The following is a 27,725-nucleotide window of genomic DNA, read 5'->3' as shown; positions in this document are numbered from 1 at the left end:
CAGCTAACCTTTAAAGAAAATCCATGGCCTGCGTCACTCTGATATTCTCTCCACAGTGACAGCTGGGCCTAGGAAGCCTGGGCCTTTCTTTTAGGCACAAAGCCTATTAAGTATGCCACTCACTCAATGGACCCGCAGCCTGAAATTGCTGTGAGCTCCACCCAGAAGTGTGGCAGGCTTTGTCATTGTAATCCGGCCTTGTTTGTGGAGTGTTGCCTGTATTTACTGTTGACTAGGCCTCCTATTTACTCAGCCTGCTGCTGCTGCTGCTGTAGGGGGGCTGGGTAGAAGGAAGCAGGATTTATTCTGCTCTTGCCGCTAGGCCTGACCATCATGCAAATAGAGACGAAATGCCTTTTGGCACTTTTGACTTTTTCCTGACTGGGCATGCTGAGTCGGCTCTTCAGATAAATCTCAGGAAAGACACCAAGGATTCTGATAAATTCTGGCATAAAGGCCATGGTTATTAATAATGCTAGCCTCTCAACAAAAAAAAAAAAAAAAAAAAAAAAAAAATCTGAAAAAGAAGTTTTGCAATTTTGAGGTAGAATATGATTTCTATTTACATTAACTTCTCTTTTCCTTTGAAAAACAATATGAATTCCAGTGGAACAGCCATTGTTACTTAAGTTCCACAGTGTCTATCTTTGTGACATTAATGGCTAAATTAGCAATTAGCGCTGGATCGTGACAGAATTTAGATGACTAACTCAACAGGGAACCTCCATAGCAAAACTAACACTCATCAAGCGCACAACATATTGCATGAAAGCTTGATCTAGACTGAAGAATCTAAGATAAGGGAATATGCAAATGTATTTCCCAGCCTTTTGTAGTAGAAGAGCTCTGTTCCTTTATGAAACAGACTCGCTGTAGCATCTGAGCTCTGAAATGAATTGCACACATCACTGGCATTGTGATCTATTGATGTCACTACAAGAGTGCAATAAAGTCATCATGTTTTCATTGGGATTTCGCAAAGATCAGGACCACAACTGTGTGAAAACCTTAACGGCACTCCATCTGTGAGATGCAGATCACACAGAAAGGCTGCTTTGCAAATGGGGGAGGCTGCATGCATGAACCAGCTGACACAATTGTAGCTTTCTTCAGCTTAACCGTCTGCATGTATGGTTAGGGATTAATCATTTTAGTAAATAGTGGAGTGAACACTTTTTAAAAGTTTTAAAGCAGAATGTAAGTTAGCACATAATATAATCTCGACTTTAATGTGTCCATGGCGTTGAATTCTATTTTTTTTTAAACTAAATTATTGTCTGACAACATGGATGGCGTTTTGGCACACATCAGTAAATTGGAACACAACTTGAATCATTTTATTTTCATAGCGCACACATCATGTACATTGCTCAGCTGGTAACAGGATCACTGATCTTTTGAAAGTTTAGCGTGTGGATGCCTCTATGCCATACAAATCAATATGCAGGGACCCCCTAAGATCCATATTTAAATATAAGAGTTAACAGAAGCAGCTGTGCTTTTTAAATGCATATTAAATATGTGTATGTATATATCAAACAATATTACAAAATATATATTAAGAATACTTCTTAATTTAATAATTACATTTTTGCATTTGTATTTGCATTTTTTTTAAATAAAATATTTAGAGAAATGTTAGTACATACTGTAAGCATACAGTTTTACACAAAACAAGTGAAAGACCTTCCAGACTGGGGCTTAAAGTTACTAGGTTAATGAGTGCTCAGTGTTCGGGAATAATATAAAGGGTAGTCTGGCTTTTTAAGATAAAACTATCCAAAGGCATAGAAGGCCTGCACTCTTTTTAAAGTGAGACCCATTCATTGAGAATGCACAGAGCAAGCACATTTAATAAGCAGTGAATCCATTACACGTTCTTCCTGTTTTTGCCATAGCAACGGAATGAGGGGCATTCACCAGTGCTAAGGCATCATTATCTACCAGGCCATCTGTTGTAGAGGAGCACAATTCCAACTCGTTTAAATAGAGCAAGGTCTAGCATTAACTTAGGACATATGCTGTAGGGAAACATGTATTTGCAAAAAGATTACAGCAATATGACAAAAGCAAGCAGAGTTTCAGACACAGAAATGCAATTTCTCGTTTTTTTTTCACTTCGCACAGGAAATACAAGTGCAGCGATGGAACATTATATTCCAAATTCAGAGAGCAAATTAGTGTCATCTTGCACATTCATACACATGGAAGATGAGACTTTTAAGGGAGACGGATCAATTTTCTTTAATGGATTTTGCCAAGGGATAGCATGCAATGCCAATCAAAGAGCAACGTCAGGCTTTCTTTCTATAGGCAGTAAACCTATAGTTTTTTTTTTAAGTCCAGCCACATTCATGCTTATAAATGTAGAATACATGTATCAATTAAATTCCATGCAACCAGTATTGTCACAATATATATAAACTGGTCTCTCTAAGCCCAAATTATATGTAAAAGTATCTACAGAGAAATGGACCGAACTAGAAACATTTCATTTTCACATCATTGTGCATCTGATGTTTAAAACAGTCTCTTCATTTGTATCTCCTGTTCATTACTCGTACATTGAGTCCTCTTCGTTTTTTGTTAGAGTGCTTGGAAACTCTAACATGCGCTCTTAACATTGAAAAGATTTTGTGAATAAATAATCTTTGTCTAATTATAACTGCGGTAATGGAGGGCTTGAATCACTGAGTGCTTACCTGTTCAATATTGCATTGATTTACTTTCAGTACAGCACAGAAAGTTGTCAACACAAGGGTGGGAGGGAACTTCCTTCAGATTTGTAACCATTTACAGATCTTTAAAATAATATTGCGAAGTGAAGAACAGTGCAGACCCAGTGGTGAGTTTTGTCTAACCATATAAACACCCTCTATTACTCCTGCAATTTAATTATTGATGCTGTACCTGCAAGCCTGGCATGGCTTTGTGTTTCTACTGCAGTGAAGTAGTAACAGCACTGTGAATCACTGTGAATATCAAAGGTGTTTGACATGCTCTATTAGGTCTCACTATCATTCAATGGAGGTGAAATGTGAATCTATGTGGATCTGTCTGCTGATGTGAAATGACATTTACTGCAATCGACTATTATTATTATTATTATTATTATTATTATTATTATTAGTAGTAGTAGTAGTAGTAGTAGTAGTGGTAGTCATTGTAAAAGTAGTATACACAGATCAATAACTCAATTAAATTTTTTGCTTGAAGAAAGGGGTTTTGGAAACTATAAGTTTATTAAATTATTTATATATAGAATTTAATAAACGTCTAGTTTCCAAAACCCTTTCCTTCCAGTAAAAAAAGTCAATTGAATTATTTCCAAAGTCCTCTTTCTTTATAGTAATTCAGTTAGCACAGTCACAGTAACTCTTCAGTAAGATTTTAATCTTAATTACCACTCGTTTACAATAAACAGATTGCTAATTAGTACCGAGGAAACTAAGGTTAGCCTTAGGCTTCAGCTCTTCCATCGTACAGCTCCAGAATGGATGCACATGGATCAAGTATCAGATACTACACACATTGCTTAGGAGTCCTTTCTGACGTCGTTCTCATGCACAAAAAGGGCCCAATTCAGTGTGCTTATAGCTGGGAACAAAGCATTTTCAAAAACATAAGAATTCATGCAAGAAGCAAAAACTAATGTGGAGCAAAATGTGTTCATTGAATCAAAATAACATTGCTTTTTCTCAGCTAATCTTGGCCCCAGGACAGGACTTACTAAGCTTAGAAAGTATGTTGTTCCTTTCTATCTTGTAATTTCAAAAGTTTGTTGTTCCTTTTGCACCAAAATCCTAGTACAGCGTGTCCAGCTCTACAAATCCCAGCGCTGGACCGGCTTGACTGGGATGGGACAGTAAAATCACAGCCAATCACAGCCCTTCACCTCGTGACCTTGCAACCTTGTGAAACCTTGTGGCTGCTCTGCTCCAGCATATGAAAAGTCACCATTGAGGTAAATGGACTGCTGCAATAAGGCTTTGTGACTGCAGCCATGCCACCTTGGTGTTTAACTTTGTGTGATCACAGCTATGTTGAGCAGGGCCTGGTCACTATTTTAATGGAAGACCTCTCAGTGGCCCCAGCTGTGCTATGGTAGTATACCGTGTAAGTTTAGAAGGAGGCTTAACTAAAGCCCCAGCAGGATGTTAGGGGGCTTTATGTAGTTAGAGAAGAAGTTTTTTTATTATTCAGTTTGGCTGTTTGTCCTGATTCCCTAACAGTACTCTAATGCTAAGATCAGACCTTTCAGACTGAATTCCAAACAAAAAATAAAACAAATGAAACAGTAACTGTAATAAAGTGTAAAGATATTTCAGCACCCCTCCCCCACATGTCACTGCCACTTTGTGCCAATGTTTAGTCTATTATTATTATTATTATTATTATTATTATTATTATTATTATTATTTATTTATTTATTTATTTATTTATTTATTTATTATTTGGAACTCTTGTTCATTGTGTAACTTTAGCCATTGCGGTAACATTAGCCATTGCGGTAACATTCCTCATTAAAAAAAAACAAAAAATTGTAATACAATGTTGTATCATAACAATACTTTTATGTAAAAATCCATACAAATATGTGTTATGTGCTGATCCTGAATCCTATACAACAAATCGAAAAGTATAATGTAATATATATTGAAGAAATACAGCTATATAAATGACAACATCCCTATTAAAATTACTACACGGAGCCTAGGAAGTCACAGGGTTCTAAAATGGCCACAAAGGACAGTGAAAAAAAACAGATATAATGCTTCAGATATTATATTAATGGGACAGATATTACACCAAAGTATTTTCATCTTTAAATAAACCAACCCAAAATCGTGACTCTGACACAGTGCTAAATGTGCAATTAAAAAACAAACAAATAAAATAAATTAATGAATAAATACATGTACACTGTTTACTTGTTTAATTCTATATGGCACATTTCTAAACGGTTGGTTCTGAACATTACAACTTAGCTCACAAATGATTCAGTGGTTGTATTCATTATACAGCAAACTGTTTATTATAGACCAAACGATCCCTGCATTGCACCTGTCGACTGTACAGCACGGCATTTCTATTAAACTATGCAGCGTGTTCTCTAAAAACAACCCCAAACTCTGAAGTTGGAACCAAATCAACAATAGTTGGCTCCTTGCGGCGCATACATACTATAGGTCTTAAGGGTATAGGGGCTGCCCTTTGTGTTCAGATTCAATGCCTATTGTAGTAGTGCACGGAGAGACAGCAGTGTCCTGATTGGCCGGCGAGCTGTCTACATTGAAATGTAATTACTTGCAGTGCTGCCTCTGATTGGACTGGCTGCGAGCTTCTGCTGGCCCGCTGGCCGATAAGTTGTATGGTTTTGGCAACAACTTTTCAGGAATGAAGTAACTTCTCAGCTGTTGATAGTGGTGGTACACGAAGAAAAGCAGGAATGAAGCTGTGTGCAAGTTTTCTCGGTTGGTAGCAGAAACTTTTCATTACTTCTTTTTTTCAGGATGTTCTAGATGGTGCCAGGTTTGCTGAACAAAATGGGAGTGCTTTGATCCGTGTAGTTAAAGGAAAGATTAAAAAGCAGAAAGTCATTGGCAGTGATTAAAGTTTTTATTTTGGGCTTTTTTTCTTTCTTTTTGCTGCACATAGTGGATACAAGTACTACAACTTCTGCTGTTTTTTTTCATGTGTTGTTTAGACTTTTTTTGTTAGTTAGTTAGTTAGTTAGTTTGTTTGTTTGTTTGTTTGTTTGTTTGTTTGTTTTTTGGTGGCCTGAACTAATAGAGACGTACATTTATAGTTATGAAGTTAAATTAAATACAAACGATATTGTTAGTTAGTTTGGGATGGTGGTTTCTTCATGTTTGGTTTGTGTAGTTGTTGTTCGCCTGCTAGAAGTGATTTTAGGATAACACGTCAATTAAGTCTGATTGAAGTCTGTTCTGCTGTATAAACGGGTTGTGAAATAATATTAAACACACATGAAAAATATATGACAGATGGTTTAACTTTGAAAATAAAGTAACGTTAAAGCAACCGCTTCCATTTTTAACGATGAAATAAAGTGTAATATTTACTAAACAAAATCTGGTAACCGTAAAGAAAACTTCTCTGCTTGTTTTAAGTTGTAATGGTTTTTGTTGTTATGCAATTATTGACTAGGTTTAAACGTATTTTGCTTAAATATTTCGTTGTGTTACAGCAAGTGTTCCACCTGCACACTCATCAGACCTTGTTACAGAAGTTTGGAGAGGTATAGAAATATTTATGTTGTAGTTTACTTGTTAGGCGTTTAATATATAATCATCCACAGAATTGCAGTTCAGATTTTTGTTCAATCCCAAAATCGTATTCATTGCAAACATTTGCAGACAAAGACAACTTGTGTTTCCTTGGGGATTGGGCTCTGTCCCCGACTAAGAACTATTAGGACAATGTTAGCCTGAAGGCTTATTAAAAGTTTTTTGTCTGTCAGTTTGTTCCATCTGTCAGGGGTCTCTGCTGAACAGGACTGCCCCTTCGTCAACATTTCAGCTGCTACGGTATACAATATTTATGCAGACCGCAGCCAGTCACAATATAACTACCTCACTAATTGTATAGTCTGGAACTCTGGGGTAGCCCATCTGCATCGGGGCTTTGGGAACGAAGAAGAAAGAAAAAAAAAAGTTTCGCCCCAGCTGGTAACCGAAGAAGCTGATACTCATTAAATATTCAGAAACTTTTTTTTTTTTTTTTAGGTTTGTGTTTTACATAGCTGCACATTAGATGAAGTAAAACGAGTTAGATGGAACTGGTGTTAAGAAATCTTTCCTAAAACAACAATTTGAGATAGTGTTGTTATTGCTGTTGTTGGTAGTCGTAGTAGTGTCAATGTGAGTAACACATTATTGAGTTTATTGTATTGAAGGGTGTTTAAATAAAAAAAAGAAACAGCCATGTTATATCAGATATAGGTTACCATTATGAGTGTATTTTATACATTTATTTAATTTTTAATTCAACCCCCTTACTTTTTGCCACAATTCTAGGTGATGTTAAAAGTATCACCATTTCTGTCAGATAGATAAACAAGATCACTTATACTATATGTACAAAAAGTGTTAAATCAACACAAAGGGTCAACGTCTTTTCCCTGAAAAGCAATTTACATAAGTATAGTATGCTACAGTACTGGTAATTAGCAAACGAAAGTGTCCGTCACGGTATTGTTACTATGTTTGTAACATTTTGTAGAAAATGCTGCAAATTATGTTGTAAAGACCTTGAATAATATATCGCAAACTGAGGCTGATTAATCAAAAGCCATTTGTTGTGTTACATTGTTTGATCGTTGTATGTAAAGCAAACTGTGTTGTTCTCGAACGCTGTTTTTGTTAGTGTATGTTATAGAAAGTAAGTGTGATTCAAAACACATTTTAAAACGAGTTATTGTAAGAAGCGAGGTATTTGAATAATACAGTATATGTTTTATGTACACATATATACCCCGTTTATGTAGGTTTATTGATTACAGCACGTTAACAAAGTGCATTGTAGAACACATGTGCAGTAAACAGTCAACTGCGTATATTTAAAAGTCTGTATAATATTGGTGTCATTTCAGAGTCATTTCTTTAGTGCGCGTTATGTTATTAGCGAGTTGAATGAACCCCAAGCTGCTGTCCGTGGTATTTCAAGCACACTAGCGCGGTGCTGTCCATGGTACTGCAGACACAGAGGGCCAAGAAACTCTCCTTCCAGGGAGTTGAGATTAACAGCGACAAGAGAATGAGGAGTTACAGTTCGTGTGTCTGTTCGGGGCGACTACAACATGTAGTATATGTTGCACGATAGATGTTGCAAGCCATTTCTCCGGGTAGAGTTACATATTCGAAACATATACCACTGACATTTTTTTTTTTTTTTTTTTAGATTTACCGTTTTACATAACCCGTCCAAAAACGCCCCTTTTCACTTTTAAGCCTTAGTTTTAAGCCTTGTGCAGCATTGTGAAGTGAAATCTGGCTGATGCGTTGTGGACACCGGTGATTGATTTCAGCTTGGATGCATAACAATGGGAGTGTAGAAAAAATATGCCTGCTGCATTGAGATAAGAATTTTAAAAAATGTTCTGAAAGGCGAAGGTTAGCGTGTGCATAGTCCCTGCATGCACAGTTTGGAAGCACAAGATAAAGGATGACATTTGAGGAGAATACTGTCAAATGGGCTGTAATGAATAGTTGTCATTTTCACTAATGGTTACCAAACAACAAAAGAAGTGATGCTGTGTGCAACATTTCATAATTATTCAACGGTTTTTTTGTTTTTGTTTTTTGGCAGAACACAAACATTAACAATATGGTTTAAACTGGTCTTCTAATAATCATTAGTGAGGCCATTATAAACGGTATACTGTCTTTATTTTAAATTAAGTTCATTTCCAAAATGAACAGGCTTAGTACGATCTTAGTTATGAAGTACAAGGGATATGTTTAACTTTTATTGATTGTCTAATTGTTGGCCTCCATAAAAGTTCGTTAAACACAAATAGAAAATATTCCAGGCTTCATTATGGAAACTATTTTGAAAACACCAGCGCAGTTTCACAATTACAGTAGTTTAAACTCATTGCAAAATATTTGTTCACAATTTCAGGGGTAAAATATTTTGAACAAATTCAAATTTCCTCTAAATAGTATCTGAATAAATGCAAATGTTAGTGTTCACCACTCCCTGTTAAAACCAGAAAATAATGAAATCCACTTTAGATGTATATATGCTAACCCAGGGTATACATCAATTCCCTGGTCTCTCAAGTGTTCATTGTGAGAACTATTGGACTGTACCATGAGTAAGGACTTGCATAGGGGAGGCTTCGAATGACAGTTGTGACATATGCACCCTTTTGTGACAGGCGATCGTGGGTATGAAATATTAATCAGTCTGGATAAATTAACTACCTTCTGCTGCTCTTTGTATTCGTGGAAAGAAGTAGGCTGCAACACCCTGTTATAATTCCTTTCTTGTCTGAGTTCTCATCAGCATTTGGTATCATCCTAATAAAGATATGCCGTACAGTAAAATCCAACTCAGTGTAAAAGATATAGAGAATCCTATGGGTTTCTGGGTATGGTATTTACACAAGAGACTGGATTGGATTTCCCACTGCTTGGTGCCATCTGACTAATGAGTATGTTTACTATACTTTAACAGCAAGGTGCTGTTAGTGAGCTGGCAAAAGAGATCACTGAGGAATCAAATATTTAATTTAACCAATACACACATGGAATCAAAGTGGGCAGCCCTAGCCCAGCCCCTGATGTAAATTTTACTACAGCTTCCGTGATGTCATAGCGAGCGAGGGGGGTGGACAATGGTTCATGAGGGAAAGGTAAGTCAATATTACGTTCTCTCGCTGACAAAGGCAAATGAAGCCATGTTTTTGCCGTTGAATAAATAACATTTAAAGGCCTTTTTAAGAGACTTGCAGCTTTCGAATGGGAGGTTGTTGAATTGAATAGGCTCATTCTGCAACCAGATCTGGATATTTTGTTTTTTGGATATGTATAACAGTTATTGAAGAGGAATTGGGAATATTGCGGACACATTTCTTGACTGTCAATAGAATTTTACTTCTCATACAGAAGGGAAAAAAGCAGAATTTAGAGCAGGGAGAGACTTGAAAGGAACACCTTCTTCTTAAGGTATTCATAACGTTTCTGCCTGTATGATTCGTATTATTATAATGTGTTTTACATGATGTAATAAAATATAACAGTATTTACACGTATTTGAAAGGGTTGAATCTAACAAATATGTTTTATTTTCTAGCTGCACGTTAAACTATTGTAATCATATGAGGCTACGGTGTTCTTTGAATATATATGAATATATATATATATATATATATATATATATATATATATATATATATATATATATATATATATATATATATATATATATATATATATATATATATATGCCTTTCTTTGCAAACATCCGATTGGCCTCTGGTGGGTAGCTTTAATGGACGCCAGGCTGTTAATCTCTTAAAGAAATAGACTTTATATATATTTTTATCCGCTGGTTAAAAAAAAAACAACTTTGTGTCAGATTGGTTACAAGTATAAATACATACTGTGTTTATAAAATGTTTGAAAAATGTTGATTGTTTAAGAAACATTAATGAGTAGAAACAGAAATCATTATGGGGAAGAAAAAAAAAGGTCAGGCAATTTTCAAGTTGAATTCACTTAAGTGTTTCTCTTTAAAACAAAAGGATTTCGTCGGTATCATAAAGTCCAGTCTGGTTTGTGGAATTTCAATATGATATGCTTCATTTATTTTATACAGCATGTATATGCAAATATGGAGTGATAAGCCATTGTGTTATTACTCGACTTGATGTGTTATAAAAAAAAAAATGGCACGATTCTTGACATTGTGTCCGTATATATGACTAGTAGGGTATCGTATTATTACTTCGAAGTGCTCGTATTGTAAAAAGAACAATAAACAACAATAAGAGACAGGCCACTATCCAAAAATACGACATACAGTACACTGTTTCAAAATCAACCATAGTGGTTACCTTCTGGCGTAAATGTAAAACAAATGTAGTTATAGCTCAAATAATATGATGTTGTGCATTCCTGGTATTTATTTATAGAAGAAGTTAACTTTAGTGAACTGAAATTGTGTTCAAGTATATACCGTTTTTAGTCAATATTCAAATCAATTCGTGTTTTTTTTTTTGTTCAAAAGAAAGCGATTTGGGACTGCTATATCAATCTTTGTAGCGTTTTCTTTCTCTCTCTTTGGTTCACCTGCTGGCATTAACAGTCCCTTCCATATGGTCGCTTTAATTAAGAGCAAACAATGGTCATAATACAGAAATTAGACGCTATGGATTGCAGGGGGGTCATCTGCTCTATTGCACCAAGAAACAGAACAGAAATGCTCTACTTAAATGTCAACCAGTGTACAGAGATGGCATACATGTATTATGTAGGAGTGAGGAATACTTTCAGGCAGAAACATTTGCTCCAGATGTTATTCGTATGGGCCTCTATTGTATCTGAAACGCTATTTACTATATTATAATTGACACCTTCCATGGAGTACCTGTAACGTATCAGAGAACTGTGTTAGAAACAGGCTTTTTAATGTATTTTTAACCTATTAAAGACGTTCCGTAATGAACATGTGACAGTCAAACTAAAAAGTTAATTGTTATTTAAAACCAGGCCTTCTTGGTGTAGTTTGCTGTCGGCCTCTTCTTGTTGAAAATACTACCAGCTTATGATAAGGTCGTTATCATTCAGTTGTAATTCATTATGATCAAATATAATATTAAAATACAGATAATCTGATTCACGAATGTAAACTTAATTAAAGGAACAAATGCTGAAAATAATTACAGAAGAATTCACAATGACTTTACCAAAATAACCGTCTCCAAAAACGTAAAATTTTCCCAATAAGATCATTTAAAACAAACATTGTTTATGATATTTAAAAAAAAAAAGTGTTCATGCAAAATATGTTTTATAGGAAACCAATACCTGTTTACTGTTCCTACATATACAGCCTATTGCAGTACAATAAACACTATCGTATCCTCTGCTGTTGTGCATCTTGCATCTGTATGCATCGTAGATTGTGTCAATCTCCATTTTGTTTACATTCCTTGGGCGGCAAGGCCTTGCTGGTAACTTCATTGCACATAATCTGTGCAACTAAATTTTACTGAATAAACATGACGCACAGGTTTACGGCCACAGTAAAGTAAACAGGCCTTTATTAGCGTATAACGGTGAATCCTGTAACTGTAAACTGCTACCGTTTTATCTTTACCAAAGTAACGTATCGCTCCTGTGACTGATCCAGGTGTTTGTATATTTTGAACTAGCAATAAGCTCCTGAGATCTGCAGAAACGGTGCATTTGGAAATTGTGTTAAAACAAACGATTATATTAGTATGCTGCTGCTCTTCTGTTCTGACATTTCCATGGATGTGGGTTTTGCCCTTGGCGTCGTGTTTTCTCCATGTAAAATGGCGTTTTTAGTTTAAACGGATTTATTTATTTGTAATTCTAATGTCGATACAATATCAAGTAAAACCATATAGATAGATTAAATACATTACTTTAGAACTTTTATGAAACAATGTGATACCAACCTCCATTACGAGTCTCTAGTAAAATTTGACTTTTTAAGTTACTGTAAGCTCACGGTATTTTTGGCTTATGCTGCGGCCATTCAAAACTCAATATAGTTCCAAATATGTTTAACCATTATCATTATCTGATATGAGTTTATGCGACTGTAAACATTGTGCTTTACAATTTGGCAACGTTTTTTTTTTTTAATCATCGTCATTATTATTATTATTATTATTATTATTATTATTATTATTATTATTGGTAGTATAGTAGTAGTAGTCGTAGTAGAAGAAAAATAAGTGTCCCCACCCATGTCAACCATTATTTGAAAACGTTTGTGAAAGCGCTGATTAAAAACTTGATTGCCCGAGCAGTGGGAACAGGTGCCATTGGAGTCAAAGGTGAAAAATGCAATAAGCATATCGAATGAAACAGCTGGGTCAGCAGTACTGTATCTCTCTTCTTTCAAGGCACATAATATAAACTCAATTAAATTATGCGGCCAGTCATCAATGCAAATCTCAGTAGTGTATTACATATTTAAATCTTGTAATAAATTATTTCTAAACCGTTTCTAGGCTGTTTTCCATTTTGTGTTTAAAAAATCGTTCCTGGAGAACTGGCTGAAGGACTGTGCTTGAGGCGTGGTTATGCACAAACTGAAATTCTGCCCAGCTCTACAATCTGTTTTGTCTTCTTTCTCCTCTTCACTAAATACATTTTTTTTTAAAAAAAAATGGAGTGTAGTTCTATTCTAGTTGTTATCTTATCGAAACATTTATAATTAATCACCCTTTTATTTATTTGCTTATTGTATCTATAAACGCTAAAAACCCAAAACTTTGTCTCAGCCAATGTGTTATTAACTGCACATTTATCCCCATTGCCTTCAACTATAATATTGAAGTAACAATATAATAATAATGAATAATTTACCTAATCCTTGATCAACAAAGGGTCAAATGAACACATAAGAATATTTTCTGTTCACAAAACTGTAATTGGATAGTGCTGCAGTGTTTTGTGTCATTGTGGTACTCCTGAATTCTGATTCTTTACAGTGCGATCCTGGCCCCCAGATGATGATCTTTGTCTCTAAAAAGGCAATATTAACTTTCTGATTTAAACACTTAATGGAATTAACCATGAGGAAAGCTGCTTTAACAAGATGAGTCATAGACTCATAACCCAGCATTCCCAAAAGGCAGAGCAGTAATGGATGTGAAATCAAAACCCCTAAACCTATAATGTAGGTTTAATTTAGGTTTATTTTACAATAGAATTACAGCAGGTAAGAGATACACCATAGGTTTATTTTACACTGTATTATTTGAGTTCCTCAATTTCCTTTTTTATTTACAAAAGTTTAACATTTTAGATATTCATACAGTTTAATACTTCAGTGGTTGCTTTCATTGCATTTATTAACCAAGTGTGGTTTATTGCTTTTTTTAAAAGGATACACAATCTTTTTACTTTTACTTGTTTCAAACAAGAGACTTTCATTGTTTGTGTTAAGAAAGATCAAATAAATATTATTTTAAAAATGTTAAATGCACATATAATGTTATATTTAGTCTAACTGTAAAAAACAAATAATCAAACTTCTTGACAAAGGGCTTTTTGTTTTTATCAGATCCAATGCCTAACTTCTATTAACGTTTTATTGTATTTGTTTTTCTTAAAAGATATATACAAATATATATCATTTATGAGAATAAAAATTAAGCAATTGTATTTAACACTTTCCTTTAGGAAAACAATTTAAAATCCCACTGCAGTTCCTTAGTTTACAAGCATATGTTATTTATGTACCACAGCTAAATCATTTCTTGGTCTCTCCTCAATCCTTTGTCTTGCATCTGCTTCAGATAATGGTACTTTTTTCTGTCCCCAATCACCAAAAGTTGCACTTAAATCCTATCTAAGTAGAACTGCAGAATGCATCTGAATAGCTTTTGGATTATAATAAAGCTAAACTTTGCTGTTTAATCCCCCCCTTAAATACAGTTCAGTTTTATAATGTTTTTGCATAGTTCTGTCGGAATCTAAAGATATTATAATATTTGTAAACTATTAATCTTTTATCGGTCCATGCATGTTTCATGAATTTAATAAAACGATCGGCACCATGTAATTAGATTCTTAAAATATAGTGTACTTGATTATATCAGTTGGCTTCAGACAGATGATTCTGCACTGTGCAAACAAGCAGTTCCTCAGATCACTGTGCTAATTTAATATACAAATCGTGTTCTTTCAACTAGCACATGTATTTTTAAATACCTACATTACCCAGAGAAGTTTAAAATAAAATATAAGTACACTGCTGACATGATGACTAACTTCGTTTCCAATGGAGGTATAAATTAAATGTGTTCACAATGTAAAGTTTAACCTGAACCACATTCCAATAAGAACAAAAATAACTGTATTTTATTATTCCTGTTGGAAACCATCTGAAAATGTTTCTGTGAATTTAGTAAACGTTATAATGTGCTGGATATTACTTAATATACCACCTTGTATTCACAATATTTGTTTGTGCTGTTGCAATTTTTCAAACTATTTTCATTTTGAAACCTTACACATTCAGTCTATGTTTAACACAAGAACACTTTTGTATGAGTTTTGATTTGTTAATATTTGAGTTTCTCCCACTGTGGCAGTGAAAGAATAGTTTAAAGGGATTGTAGAGCCAGATTATACTCACCCTTAAACTAAAAGAAAGATAAAGCGTTTGTTTGTAGCTTGCTGATTTAATTGCGCACAAACTGCTAAAGTAAGTGTACTTGCTTAATTTCAGTTAATGTTCCCATCTGTGAGGAGAACAGTCACTAGTTGTACTCCAAGAGTTTCCTGTGTTGGTTGTGAGAGGAACAGATGGATGTGCAGGAGTTTCAGAAGATTAACCAGATTGGAAGGGGGGAGGATTAGTCTACCTGCCGTTTCTCTTGGGAAAGAAAACGACAGAGTTTACTTGTACAGTATAGATAAAATAAGGAAAACTCCACTATCGAATAAAAAGGAATCTTTAATGTCTGTTGTTATACAGCACAAGCCTTAAAAGCGTTTCATCAGAAGTGTACTGTTGAATGACAGTTACAGGGAAGCAGTGTTTTTTAAAGCTATTTTTTACAGTGTTGTTCCAGAAAAATATTTTGCTATATTATGTTTTTGGTTTTTTTACATGCAAAATGTAAATGATCAGAATTACCATGTACTTTCCCATTGGTCCTTTTCACTTGAAATATTTTATTTAAGTATACATCTGTTATATATTTAAAAAAAGATGCAAGAGTTAAATATTAAGAAGTTATTTTAATAATTTATGAAAACATCAAGTACAAATAGTATACAGCTGCTTGATCACAAATTGTCATACAATTATTGAGCTTGTAAGCTATGCAGTGAACTATTTTGTAGCACTAAAAGATATGGTAGAATTATTATTAGTAGTAGTAGTAGTAGTAGTAGTAGTAGTAGTAGTAGTAGTAGTGGTAGTAGTAATCAATATGTTTCCATATATACTGTATTTACCACAAACTGATTCTTTTAAAACTACAATTTCATGCAACCCTTGAAATGCTTTTTCAATCAAAGTAAAGAAAATCAAGAAAATTATTTCTAAAAAAAGTATAATTGTCGTCATTTTCAGATTATCCACAGATTCAATTCTGCTTTTGTCTTTGTTTTGTTTTTTTTTTGTTTTTTTTTTGTACTCTATCCCAACCTCTTTCTATCTGTTTCTGTTTCCTGGAACTGCAAAAAACACAATCAAAAATATGAGAAGTTGATTCATTCTAATGGCAGATTGACAGAGTAACAGATGCGACACTGTGCCACTGTAAATGCACGCATTAGTTAATAGGAAGGCTTGGCATAAACTCAGATTGCTTTGAGGTTATTTGTGCACACTCAAAGCTTGACTTTGTTGTTGTTGTTGAATCTTTTTCTTCCTTTGCTCCTCCAGAAAATGAATTTCGAGGCAGGCTCCTGAATCAGAGGTGGACGCGTGGAGAAAGGATCAGCAGTTGTGAAACAAAAAGCCTACACAGCAGACACTGCAAGGTAAGTGTCAATGCACTGGGATTTTATTTCTGCTTTCACTGCACTTTCATACAGTCCGGTATGCAGTGTACCAGGCAGCAGAAAACAGACCCAAAGCAATAGGTATTAATATGTGGTATTAACTGAAAATGTAACAAGGTATTCCACTCCAGACTGCATATGGACCAGGATTTGTGTGTGTGTGTGTGTGTGTGTGTGTGTGTGTGTGTGTGTGCGTGCGTGCGTGCGTGCGTGTGTGTGTGTGTGACTTTGCGTTTGAATTAGGCATGCTTAATTTTTGCTGTCCTTTGCATCATGTCCAGGGGAACCCATCCTATTGTTTTAGAATTAGCATTGCATTAAAGTTGCCCAATACAAGAATTACCTCTCTGTTTCGATAATATTATTATCATTAAAGGGTCTGAAAAGTTAGAGCAGCACATTCTGTTTTAATAATAGTTAAATAAGGACTATTAAAACAGTATGCTAATGTGTATCAGTGCATAGTATTATAAAATGTATACAATACTATCTGATTAATTTGTATCTTGTAATAAAATGTTGCTATTGTTTATTATATTTTTAGTTTCAATACTGGATGATTTTAATCATCATTTATTATCTCCAGTATATTCAACACGGCAGTTCATTTTTCAGTAATGTAGTTGCCTAACGAAACCTGTATGTTAGTGCTGCTTTTGCTTGTAAAAGTGGAATTGAATAATAGCCTCATTTATGCACATGGTGCAGTGGGTGACCTTCTGTATGAAGTCATTGCTCCTAGCCACAAATTTACATATAGCTGTCAGAATGTGATTCTCAAAACCTTCCTGTCAGTATGAAGCACAAAGAAGGACATTATTAATAATGTACACAGAAGCCTGCAGGGACTCTCTCTCTCTCTCTTTCTCTCTCTCTCTCTCTCTCTCTCTCTCTCTCTCTCTCTCTCTCTCTCTCTCTCTCTTGCTCTCGCTCTCGCTCTCTCTCTCTCTCGCTCTCCTCCAGCAAAACTGCATTCCCTTTCTTCTACCCTTTTAATGACAAAAAGATGAACATTTTTTTTTACATTTACAGTTTAAATAAAAATGAAAACTAGCTTTACCAGCTTACATTATCTTTAAACGATTAATCACCAGATTAAAATAAGGTCTGACTGTACCATTTATTTTAGATTTCAATCATATGTGTTATCTATGGTATGATTATGGAAGTAAAACATATCGCAATTGCATTTTTGTTGGCAGAATACAGTATTTACATGATGAAGTATTTATATTTACAGACCTAAACATACAAAAGATAAATGACTAGAGATCTCCCCTTTATAGTTAATAGCACAGGCTTTAAAATATTGACTTGTAATTCTTGCAAGTTTAAAAACCACAGTATGTGAAGTACAGCACATTTTCTTTTCATGGACCATATTTATTTTGCTACTGTGTTTTTAATATTCTAAACTGATGTACTCTTAAATTTAAATTTAACGAGCCCTGCTCATTTAATGCCTGCAACTTTTTGTTCCACAAACTTTAAAGAGAATTAGATTGCTTCACAAAGCCCATACTGCCTACAAAGCCTGCTTGTTGTCCATGTTCACATTTAACTAAATTGATCAAAAGTCCTATTTGAAGTGAGTGCACTGCACCTGTACACAGAATCACTCAGAGCAGAACTGAACACACAGCACTTTTATGTGGCTTTCCTTTTAAAATAATTTATCTGCAGGAAGTGGCAATTGCCAAGGCAGCGCTGCCTAAATCAGCTATGTCCCTGCCAGCTTCACTCCAAACATGAACAAAACCTCTAAGTGCATGGCTTGAGATGAACGTGGGGTCCCTAGTAATCAAAACTAATAGCCTTATTGTGTAAAAAGCCTCAGATAGCTTCGAGTGTGGTATATTTAAAAGCATAATAAATGGAAGTGAGGCGTTCGGTGACACCTGCTCCTTTGTGCATAAATGTAAGCTCCTGCTCTGCCGAGACCCCATGCTTGAAATTAGGCATTACAGTAATTGTGTTTTTTATTACACAAAGAGTGAGAGGGTATTAATAAAGGGTGCGCACGAGACTGAACATACCGTGTCGTATGAGAGCACTTTTAATGTTCAGGTGCAATAAATTATGTAGGCGCCCGGATATCTCTATAAAACACGCACTATAAACACGACTTTTATTTTTTATGCAAATCGAGTGCTGTCCCTTTTCAAGGTGATTAATCTTACAGTGCAATCTTTCAAAAAACAAACGCAGTGCTTGCACAGCAAAGGCTGTTCGTGTACAGTATTGAACATTTCAGAAGCACTTCATAAGCATTATATTTATAGTATTTGAGTAAAACCGCTGAAATGGGACGCTATTACTATTTGAGTTTGAGGATGACAAAATACAGAGTCATGTAATGTGACACTTGATGTGATACTGTTTGTAATATGCCTTGCCTTGCAGTTCTCTTATATCTTCTTTTGATATTGCTCGATGGCAATTTTACAGTTTAGTAAAGAATGAAAAGTACATTGAGCAATCATATCCTATTGCGTTTTTAACTGTGCCAGTAGTAGGCTATAGCCATTTTGAATCTGCTAGTTCTCAAAAGAAATTCTGTTTGTTTTTTTGTTTGCTACAGATGAACCTAGACAGTGATGACAAGAGAACACGCACACGATCAAAGGGAATTAGAGGTGAGTTAGCATGTCTTTAAAACAGAAAGAAAATATTGATGCAATTCACATTATAGTGTATGGAGTGCTTTAGAAGTCTACTACCAGTATAATGTTAATATATCTTATCAGGGTTATCAGGGTTACTTGCAGGACTGGTGTCTGGTGAAATAATACAGATGTCCAGAAGTTGTGCTTAAAGTCAGGTTTTTGCAATAAAACATTTATAATATGTGTATTTAGTGGTATTTTATTATTTAAAAAACAAAGTATGCTGAGCAATACACATCTTGAATCTCGTTATTTTGCAAAGCTTGAGATTATAGAGAGAAAACGTTTTTTGGTGGTGGTGTTTTTTTTTCAACATTTAATTCTGAATTTAATATGTACACTTGCAGGAAGAAAAATACTATTTATCGTTTCACCCTGCGGAATAATACATTCCATTCAGAGATTGTAATAAAGCTTACAGTTTAATCGAAATGCATTTGGCTGATTCAGCAATACCCTTTTTTCTTTTTTGCAAGCAAGCTGCTTAACATACAGTTTATTTTCCCTTCAGATTTACAGTGTTGCTTTGTTGGGGTAGGGGGCTGTTTTTAAGCTGCTGACTGATGGTCTGCTGAGTTCTGAATCTCTATTGATTTCTGCATTAATTTACTGTTTCTTTTTTTTCATCTCTCAGTGCCTGTAGAACTCATAGGACAAGAATTAAGGTAAGGAACTTATATCTGAATCTACTGACACATTTACACACATTGTATACAGCCACTTGGCTCCTCTTTAAGTCTGACACTTGAATGTACAGGGTACCCACTGAGAGATAAAAAAAACACACACACACATCCATATTCAAATACTATTTTATTTTACAATCAGTGCCAGTCAATCAGCTTTATATTCAAATGTAGTTTTTAATTAAGTCTTCCAAAGAGAGCTGAGATCATTCTAATGTAGAATATTATAAATAATATTGCCTTGTATACCATCATATTTCAGCCTGAGAAAAGAAACGCTATGATTCACTAGGAATGCTTCACAGGGCTTTGAGTCACAACAATGAGAGCATGTTGTTCTGAATTGATCACAAATAGCCATTAGCTGGGTCACAGGCTTTCTGGTCTCATTTTATAAGACTGTGATAGATAATGTTGATATATTTAGCGGTTTATTAACACTACAAGCCCTAGGAAGAAGGACAAGTTTTCAGAATCACTAACAGTTATTCGGAGCAGTCCCTGTCTGTCCTCGATTAGAAAGCTTAGCACTGATTCTGTTTTGTAAATATTTGCAAAGGATACAGACGCGAGTGCAGTTGTCTCGTAGCTAACTCCATTTTGTGCTCCCTTCTACACAGAACAGTTCATGCAGAAAGTAACATAAAAGGTCCAGTGTGTTAAATGTGTAGGTTAAGATTTAATTTCATAGCACTGGAAGCACTTTGCACCTCATGAAACTGAAATAGCACTATGGTGATTAGTAATGACTGCTGTTCAAAATCCTTTTTTTTTTTTTTTTTTTTTTGCATTACCAGTATACTGCATCCCATTTCTCTTAGTTAATCTGCTTACTCTGCCACTGTTATTATGCATAGCCTTCATGAAGGCTCTGTATTCCCATGGCAGTTCTCAAGCTACAGGACTGACCTCCCTTGTGTGTATGTGCGTAATAGCGTTGCAGTGCTCTAATAAATGAGATGAACTCATTTAAACTAGCTTCTTTCTGGCTTCTCCCAGCTGCCCCACCCTTGGATGCAATGGCTCAGGTCATGTCAGTGGAAAATATGCAAGACACAGAAGGTAGGGTCAAATATCTATCTATCTATCTATCTATCTATCTATCTATCTATCTATCTATCTATCTATCTATCTATATATATATATATATATATATATATATATATATATATATATTATTGATTATTTTTAATAGTACTTTTGCACTGACGGATTCAGAATTGGGTGGGGCAAAGCAGGGACTTCCCTTTTGGGTGACTATTGTCACTTCTGAATAACCCCGCCCACTTCTGATCTGGCCCTGCTCAATTCCAAATCCTGCTTAAAACTGTTATGTTAATTTTACTCTGTAGAAAAACGCTTCCCATTGAATTCATCTACAGTGTACAGGACACACAACACAATTGTTTTTTAAAAAAAGAAAAACTCATTACCAGACTTAAAACTGCTCTTTACAAACGCCTCAATCGAACTCTAGTTTACAGAGTTGCCCGTTGGCCAAGAAAAGGAAACACCAGGATGTAGACTCGGATCAGCCTTCATCAAAAAGGAAGTCCCACCCCCTGAGGTTGGCTTTGGATGAGGGGTACAATGTGGACAGCGACGGTAGTGACGAATCAGAGGTCAGGGAAGATTCCTCAGCAGACGAATCAGAGGAGGCCTTGGAGGACGAGCACGAGGAAGAAGACGACAAAGAAGAGAGCGAAGAGGCAGCACGAGGTAGATCACTAGACACTGTTCATTATAGTCATAGAAATCAAAGTAGTAAAATTACATTGTATACATACAGGTATATCGTGCATACATACATCTTTGAACTGACTTGAATGTTCTCTCCTTCTACACAGAAGAATGCATGGCAGCAGAATCATCCAATGCTGGACAATCTCAAGAGGAAGACTCGCCCGAGGCACCCGTTAGTAACCAAAGGGAAGACTACACATACTATCATGAAATGGTGGCCAGTTCCCTTCTCAACCTGGGTCAAATTGCAGAAAACACAGTGGAAACAACAGAGGAATCTCCGCTCACAGCTGGAATGGACATAGTATGTGAAACAGAGAACATTGATAGGTGCAGCGAGGTGGAAACACAGGCCGAAACAGTGGTTCATGAAGATGATGATGAAGAGGGTGACGAAGAAGATGCTACAGAAATTAGGGAGGCGACAGAAGAAGCCCAGAACTTGATCAGGACAGTAGAAATACATCAGGAACCAGAGGAGGAGGAGGAGGAGGAGGAGGAAGAGGAGGAGGAGGAAGAAGAAGAAGATGAAGATGAGGATGTGGAGGCCAGCGAGGCTTGCATGACACAGAAAGACAACACAGATCACCAGTACTTCAGTGGGGGCTTCACGAGGTTCAGAACAGTAGAGCATGAGGCAGACGGTCCATCATCAGAAATCCAGTGCGAGGAGACACTGGGAGAAGAAGAGGAAGAGGAGGAGGATGAAGAGGAGGAGGAGGAGGAGGAGGAGGAGGAGGAGGAAGTTACAGATGCTCAGGGATCTCACACAGAAACAGAAACTGAACTGGAGCTCCAGTCCCAGCTCGAGGACTCCTGTCCAAAGACCACATCCTCAGTGGTGATCGAGGTCCGATCGGAAGAGTCTGACAAAGACGACGAGGATAACGACGACGATGACACTCTTTCTCAGAAGTCGGCCGTCACGGATGAGTCCGAGATATATGACATGACGAGAGGGAACCTCGGTCTTCTAGAGCAGGCTATTGCGCTAAAGGCTGAGCAGGTGAAGATGATGCGGGAAGCAGGCAGGATGCCAGGGGAACAACTTCGCTATTTCCACATAGAGGACAGGCAAGGAAAGCCTATGGATTCTATGAGAAAGAATTACTTTAATAAAGGTAAAAGATTAGCTTATTCTTTTATTCATTGTTATTTATTAATTATCAAATCACTCATCCACTGAACTTGTAGCGTCATTTTCACTCCAATCGCATAAATAATTAAACTACTTTCAAGGCAAGATTTGAAAATCATAAACATATAACAATTCTTGCGTGTCATTTGCATCATGTACAGTTATCCTTTATTTTCATTTCTCTTAAATGCTAATAGACCCCTCAAGGTCTGAGAAGAGAGAGATTAAGTGCCCGACCCCAGGGTGTGATGGGACTGGTCATGTGACTGGATTGTACCCTCACCATCGCAGTCTGTCCGGCTGCCCACACAAAGACAGGATACCACCAGAGAGTGAGTGTTGTTCTCCCCTCAAAGAAAACAAAACCATTGTGTATGTATATGCTGTCATTAGCACTGGAACACCCTGAATAAGGTCTAATGTTACCTTGTCTTTCTCTTTCGTTCAGTCCTGGCGATGCACGAGAATGTTCTCAAGTGTCCCACGGCAGGGTGCACGGGGCAGGGTCACGTCAACAGCAACCGCAACACTCACAGGAGGTATGACCATGTAAAACCTTGATGCTCGCTTCAGGCAGTCAAACCTGTAGCATTAACATATGCATTTTACCTTGGCAGAATTAATGGCACCTGGCACTGATAAACCATTTGGCTTTTACAAATCGCCTCGACCAGACTTCATCATTGCTGATTATTTGTGCTGATCCACCGAATGCAGTCTAATTCTGAGCAAATCTTTGTAAAGCAGTTGCCACGCTTGTTCTAGACAGGTGACATGCTAAGATTGCTTTGTTTCTGTCTCTCTCAAGCTTGTCCGGATGTCCTATTGCCGCAGCTGAAAAACTGTCTAAAACCCATGAGAAACAGCCAATCCCTCAGCATGCCTCTGAGCTCCCTAAAGGCAGCCCTAATTCAGACAGAGTACTCAGGTAGGTGTAATGAAAACACAAAAGTGCAAATGCATGTTCATTCACATTGTATATTTCCAAATGTTTGGATTCCTATATGCACAATTCAGTATATATATATATATATATATATATATATATATATATATATATATATATATATATATATATATATATATATATATATTTGGTTATGTCTCAGCAGATTATATTGTGGCTAAAACATAAACTGCCAACACTTGCAGGAGACTATCATTGTTAGTACTAACAGAAAAAGTACCTTGTGGTGTTGAATGTTCAATTAGGCAAAATATTAGGACAGTAACACATCATGCCAATTTAACACCCAATTTATGTCACGCTACTTTAGTTTCAGTCAGTGTTATTATTCCTCTGGATTACACCTCTTTTTACTATCTCTGTCCTATTACCCCATCATGATCCAATTATTATTGACTGCAAACTGTACTGAATACATTAGGTTCTTCATCTTTTAATTACATTTTGTACATGCTAATTGTGTTAGTTCTGTTATTAGAATACAACTAATTAGATTATTTAAGGCAACTACTTTGTTATGACTGTATAAAGCATAAGGGTTTAAAATATAACATTACTGTTATGCAAATCACCATGGTTTTCAAACAAACAGGAGCAATCTGATTTCCTTTTTTTTAATTAAATGTATTAAAGCTGTACAGAAATACCACAAGTGATCAGCTCCCGAATCCTTTGACATCTGTTGTATATTCCACTGTTGTACTCAAAATGACATCTATGTTTAACAACTGTGCCCACCCTCTGAAACCATCTAGTTTTAATGCTCAGTATCAGTGGTTTAAATAAAGACGGATTCCTCATTTCTGAAAGTATCCATGCTGCTCTTTTATGACCTTTCCACATTGCATTTGAAAACATGAAGCTTGGCTCTAGCTTGGTAAGAGCAGTACTGTTTGAATGTGAATTTGCTTTTGCTCATCAATATTCACTTCTCAGGCTTTGTCACAGGGTTCCCAAGGCAAACTGACGACAATATAACTGAGTTGTCAAAGAAAACAGAAGAGATTGTTTTTCATTATCTTGTCCACCAGAGCCTTAAACTCCCAGTACTGCAAAATGAAATGTTTCCTCGACACAAGTTTCATGACAGGTTTTAATCCTGGAAGTCTTGCACATAGATGTATTTATTCCTGTCTCTCTCTCTATCCCAGGCCTATGTGCTTTGTAAAGCAATTAGAGATTCCTCAGTTTGGCAGCTACAGACCCAATGTTCAACCTGCAACCCCTCGTGCCAACCTGGCTAAGGAACTTGAGAAGTACTCCAAGGTCTCTTTCGATTATGCAAGTTTTGATGTTCAGGTCTTTGGCAAACGTATGCTTGCCCCAAAGATTGCGACCACTGAAATCTCACCAAAAGCCTTTAAATGTAAGTATAACAGCTTTACTGCCCTTTTATTTGAATATGTATTTCTTTTGATTCAAATGATAGACCTTTAGAACGACTGGCAATACTTTATTTGAATCATCAGTTATTAATAACAAATTATAATGATGCCAGTGGAATTCCACAAAAGGGCTACTCATTTCCGAAAAACGTTCATTTTGTACAGTGATTGCATGTGTATTGAAATAGCAGCTGGGCTGTAACAGATAAACGATTTCACTTAAACGTGTTTTCTCTCCCCCTCCTCAGCTAAACCATTCCCCAAGGCGTCCTCCCCAAGCCACAGCCTGTCTGGTAGTTATGCGAAGAGCACCACCTCCTCTTCCTCCTCCAGCGGCTACGACTACTCCCACGACGCAGAGGCGGCGCACATGGCCGCCACCGCAATCCTGAACCTGTCCACACGCTGCTGGGAAATGCCTGAGAATCTCAGCACAAAACAGCAGGACCTAGCCAGCAAGGTGGGGAAGCTTCCCATCCCAATATAACTCATTGACCTGTACACCTTTAGATGGTGCTGTTATACCACAAGCCTCTCTAGTTAGGTTTTTTTTTTTAAGTGCTGCTTTTGTATAAAAACATTCACACTTACCTAATGTTTTTTAGTCACTTTAGCAGATTACGCAGCACATAAAACATCATATCAATTGTTCTGAGCTCTGCTGACTGTGTTGTTTCTCCTTTGTTCTGTTTAGAGCATGGATATCGAGGTGGATGAGAACGGCACCCTGGACCTCAGCATGAAAAAGCACAGTAAGAGCTTGTCGTGCCTGAGCCCGGGGGTCAGATCACCAGAGCAGTCCCAGAACCAGAGCTGCAGCCCCAGCAGCAGTGCGATGACCTCACCACAGTCCAGCCACGCCTCCAAACAGGAAGAGTGGGAGGGGCCTATCGACTACACCAAACCCAACAGGCAGCGCGAGGAGGACTTAGAGGAGGTCAGTCTATTCAAGTTCATACAGGTGACCCTGAGGATCCATTTATCCAATCAAAAGAGCCATGCATCTAAATACCATTGGATCGTTTAAATAGAACCATTTGTGTACCAAGGTTATGAAAAGCTGTGAGTCTCTAAATTACATTTTAGTCTTTAAAAGCATGTATAGAACAGTCCTACCCACCTACCCCTGCCCCCCTTGTCTCTTAAGAGGAATTTTACAAATAATTATGGAGACAATGAATTCAATGAGCATAATCTCAATGGTCCCACCATTCTCTTTAACCAGATGGAGCCCGCAGCCCACTCGTTCGTCTCCTCAGAACCAGAGGACTGTGAAATGATCCAAGAGAGCTTGGAAGACAGGAAGTACCCGGGAGAGGTCACCACAACAAGCTTCAAAATGAAATACCAGAGCAAGGACAGCAAGAAGGAACTTCTATTGTAAGCACATCTCAACGAGATAACATTGTACAAGCTCATGGCTTCACAAGATTACGATAGTATTGTTATCGATACTGGGAGTGATTAGACAAGACTTACTTTGTCTTGTGCTGTAGGAACCATATGTATAGGAACCACATGACAGAGAACATCAAACCTGTCCTAAAGACCCCTCCATCCTACATAAAGCATATTTAACATCCCTTTTTTAGAGGCCCATCTATTTGATCTATTCTTTATCTTTTTAAACAGGTGCCCAACCCCTGGTTGTGATGGCAGTGGTCACATCACTGGAAACTATGCATCACACCGCAGGTGCGTACACTGTGTCAGCGCCCTATTTATTTCTACTGGCTTCAGTCTTTTTATAATGAAAAATGAAAGTCTCCTTTTCTTTGAGCCTGAAAGGCTGTAGCGAGCAAGCGAGAACCTATTTATACACTTGAAACTCTCCACATAAACCAATGAATACATATCAAATTGCCTTCTACAGTACAAGCCTGCAGTCTAAGCTGGTACTGCAGGTGTTTAACTACACCCGCTCCCCTCCTCACACCTTGTCTGTTTCTGAGCACACTCCCTGATAAATGTTCTGGTCTCTGGCTTACTTGCTGTCTCCTTTTGGCTCACGTGGAGATTCTGTCTCTCTTCTGTTCCAGCCTGTCTGGTTGTCCTCTTGCTGACAAGAGTCTCAGATCCCTCATGGCTGCACATTCTGCCGAGCTCAAGTATGTGTGCCCTTAACTAATCTTCTCACTTACTTCTATAATCTTTAACACATTAGCCCTTTCACTACCAAAGTCAGACCCTCACAAATGAAAAAAAAAACTACAAATAAATACAAAAGGCTTTTATAAAATTCAATTGAACTGGGCCTGTACCATTATAAACCTACAACATGTCTGCTCTGTGTGTAGTGCAAGGGTTAAATTGTTTTATTGTTAACTGTTGGTCAAATCTTGCATCTTGTTAAAACCTTCTGCTGCAGAAACTACTTTTCCTTATGCTATTTCTGCTTATACTGTGAACACTATACCTGCCAAGACATACTGTATGGTTTGATTTGTATTAAGTAAAACAAAATGTATATTTGAATTTACCACTTAAAATAAACCTATATTATAATTAGTGGTATAGAAATATTGTATATACATAATGAACCCCACTTGTTACATAAACATAATATGTGTATTTTTAAAGTAGGCTAAAATTCACATTGTTGCTCTTTTGGTTTGATATTGTTATGAAGCACAGAAGTACATTTGTTAACTTAATGATACTATGAAGATGCCTTCTGTCAGAAAGGAATGCCTTTTAGATGGTCCCTCATCAGCAGTTTTTACTGCATACCTGTACTGAGTTTAGGAACATCTTTCAACAGGTGCCCAACTCCAGGCTGTGACGGTTCCGGTCATATCACAGGGAACTACTCATCCCACAGAAGGTAGGTATTAAATATTTTACCATTATCATCATTACTCGCTTTTACTTTAATACATATATATATATT

General features: G+C 36.6%; 1 protein-coding gene across 7 annotated transcripts in view; it reads left to right on the top strand.

Annotated features, from left to right (window-relative positions):
- Positions 1–5,355: 5,355 nt before the first annotated feature.
- The window catches only part of LOC117423763 (myelin transcription factor 1-like), a 30,559-nt gene continuing 8,189 nt past the window's right edge, over positions 5,356–27,725 (top strand). For 2 of the 7 annotated variants that reach the window (XM_058990997.1, XM_034039905.3), the window contains exons 1-17: positions 5,357–5,474; positions 16,132–16,229; positions 18,832–18,886; positions 19,551–19,581; positions 20,602–20,664; positions 21,080–21,321; positions 21,450–22,466; positions 22,681–22,815; positions 22,932–23,022; positions 23,292–23,411; positions 24,602–24,816; positions 25,084–25,295; positions 25,530–25,772; positions 26,061–26,215; positions 26,468–26,530; positions 26,875–26,943; positions 27,597–27,659. In XM_058990997.1, coding sequence (XP_058846980.1) covers positions 5,450–5,474; positions 16,132–16,229; positions 18,832–18,886; positions 19,551–19,581; positions 20,602–20,664; positions 21,080–21,321; positions 21,450–22,466; positions 22,681–22,815; positions 22,932–23,022; positions 23,292–23,411; positions 24,602–24,816; positions 25,084–25,295; positions 25,530–25,772; positions 26,061–26,215; positions 26,468–26,530; positions 26,875–26,943; positions 27,597–27,659 — 2,897 coding nt within the window. In that variant the 5' untranslated portion in view covers positions 5,357–5,449. The other 5 variants (XM_058990998.1, XM_058990996.1, XM_058990995.1 and 2 more) reach the window with 4 other exon arrangements.

Source organism: Acipenser ruthenus, chromosome 18, assembly GCF_902713425.1.
Source record: "Acipenser ruthenus chromosome 18, fAciRut3.2 maternal haplotype, whole genome shotgun sequence".
NCBI lineage: Eukaryota > Metazoa > Chordata > Actinopteri > Acipenseriformes > Acipenseridae > Acipenser > Acipenser ruthenus.
The sequence above is the reverse complement of the archived record's forward strand: the minus strand, read 5'-3'. Positions and strand labels throughout refer to the sequence as shown.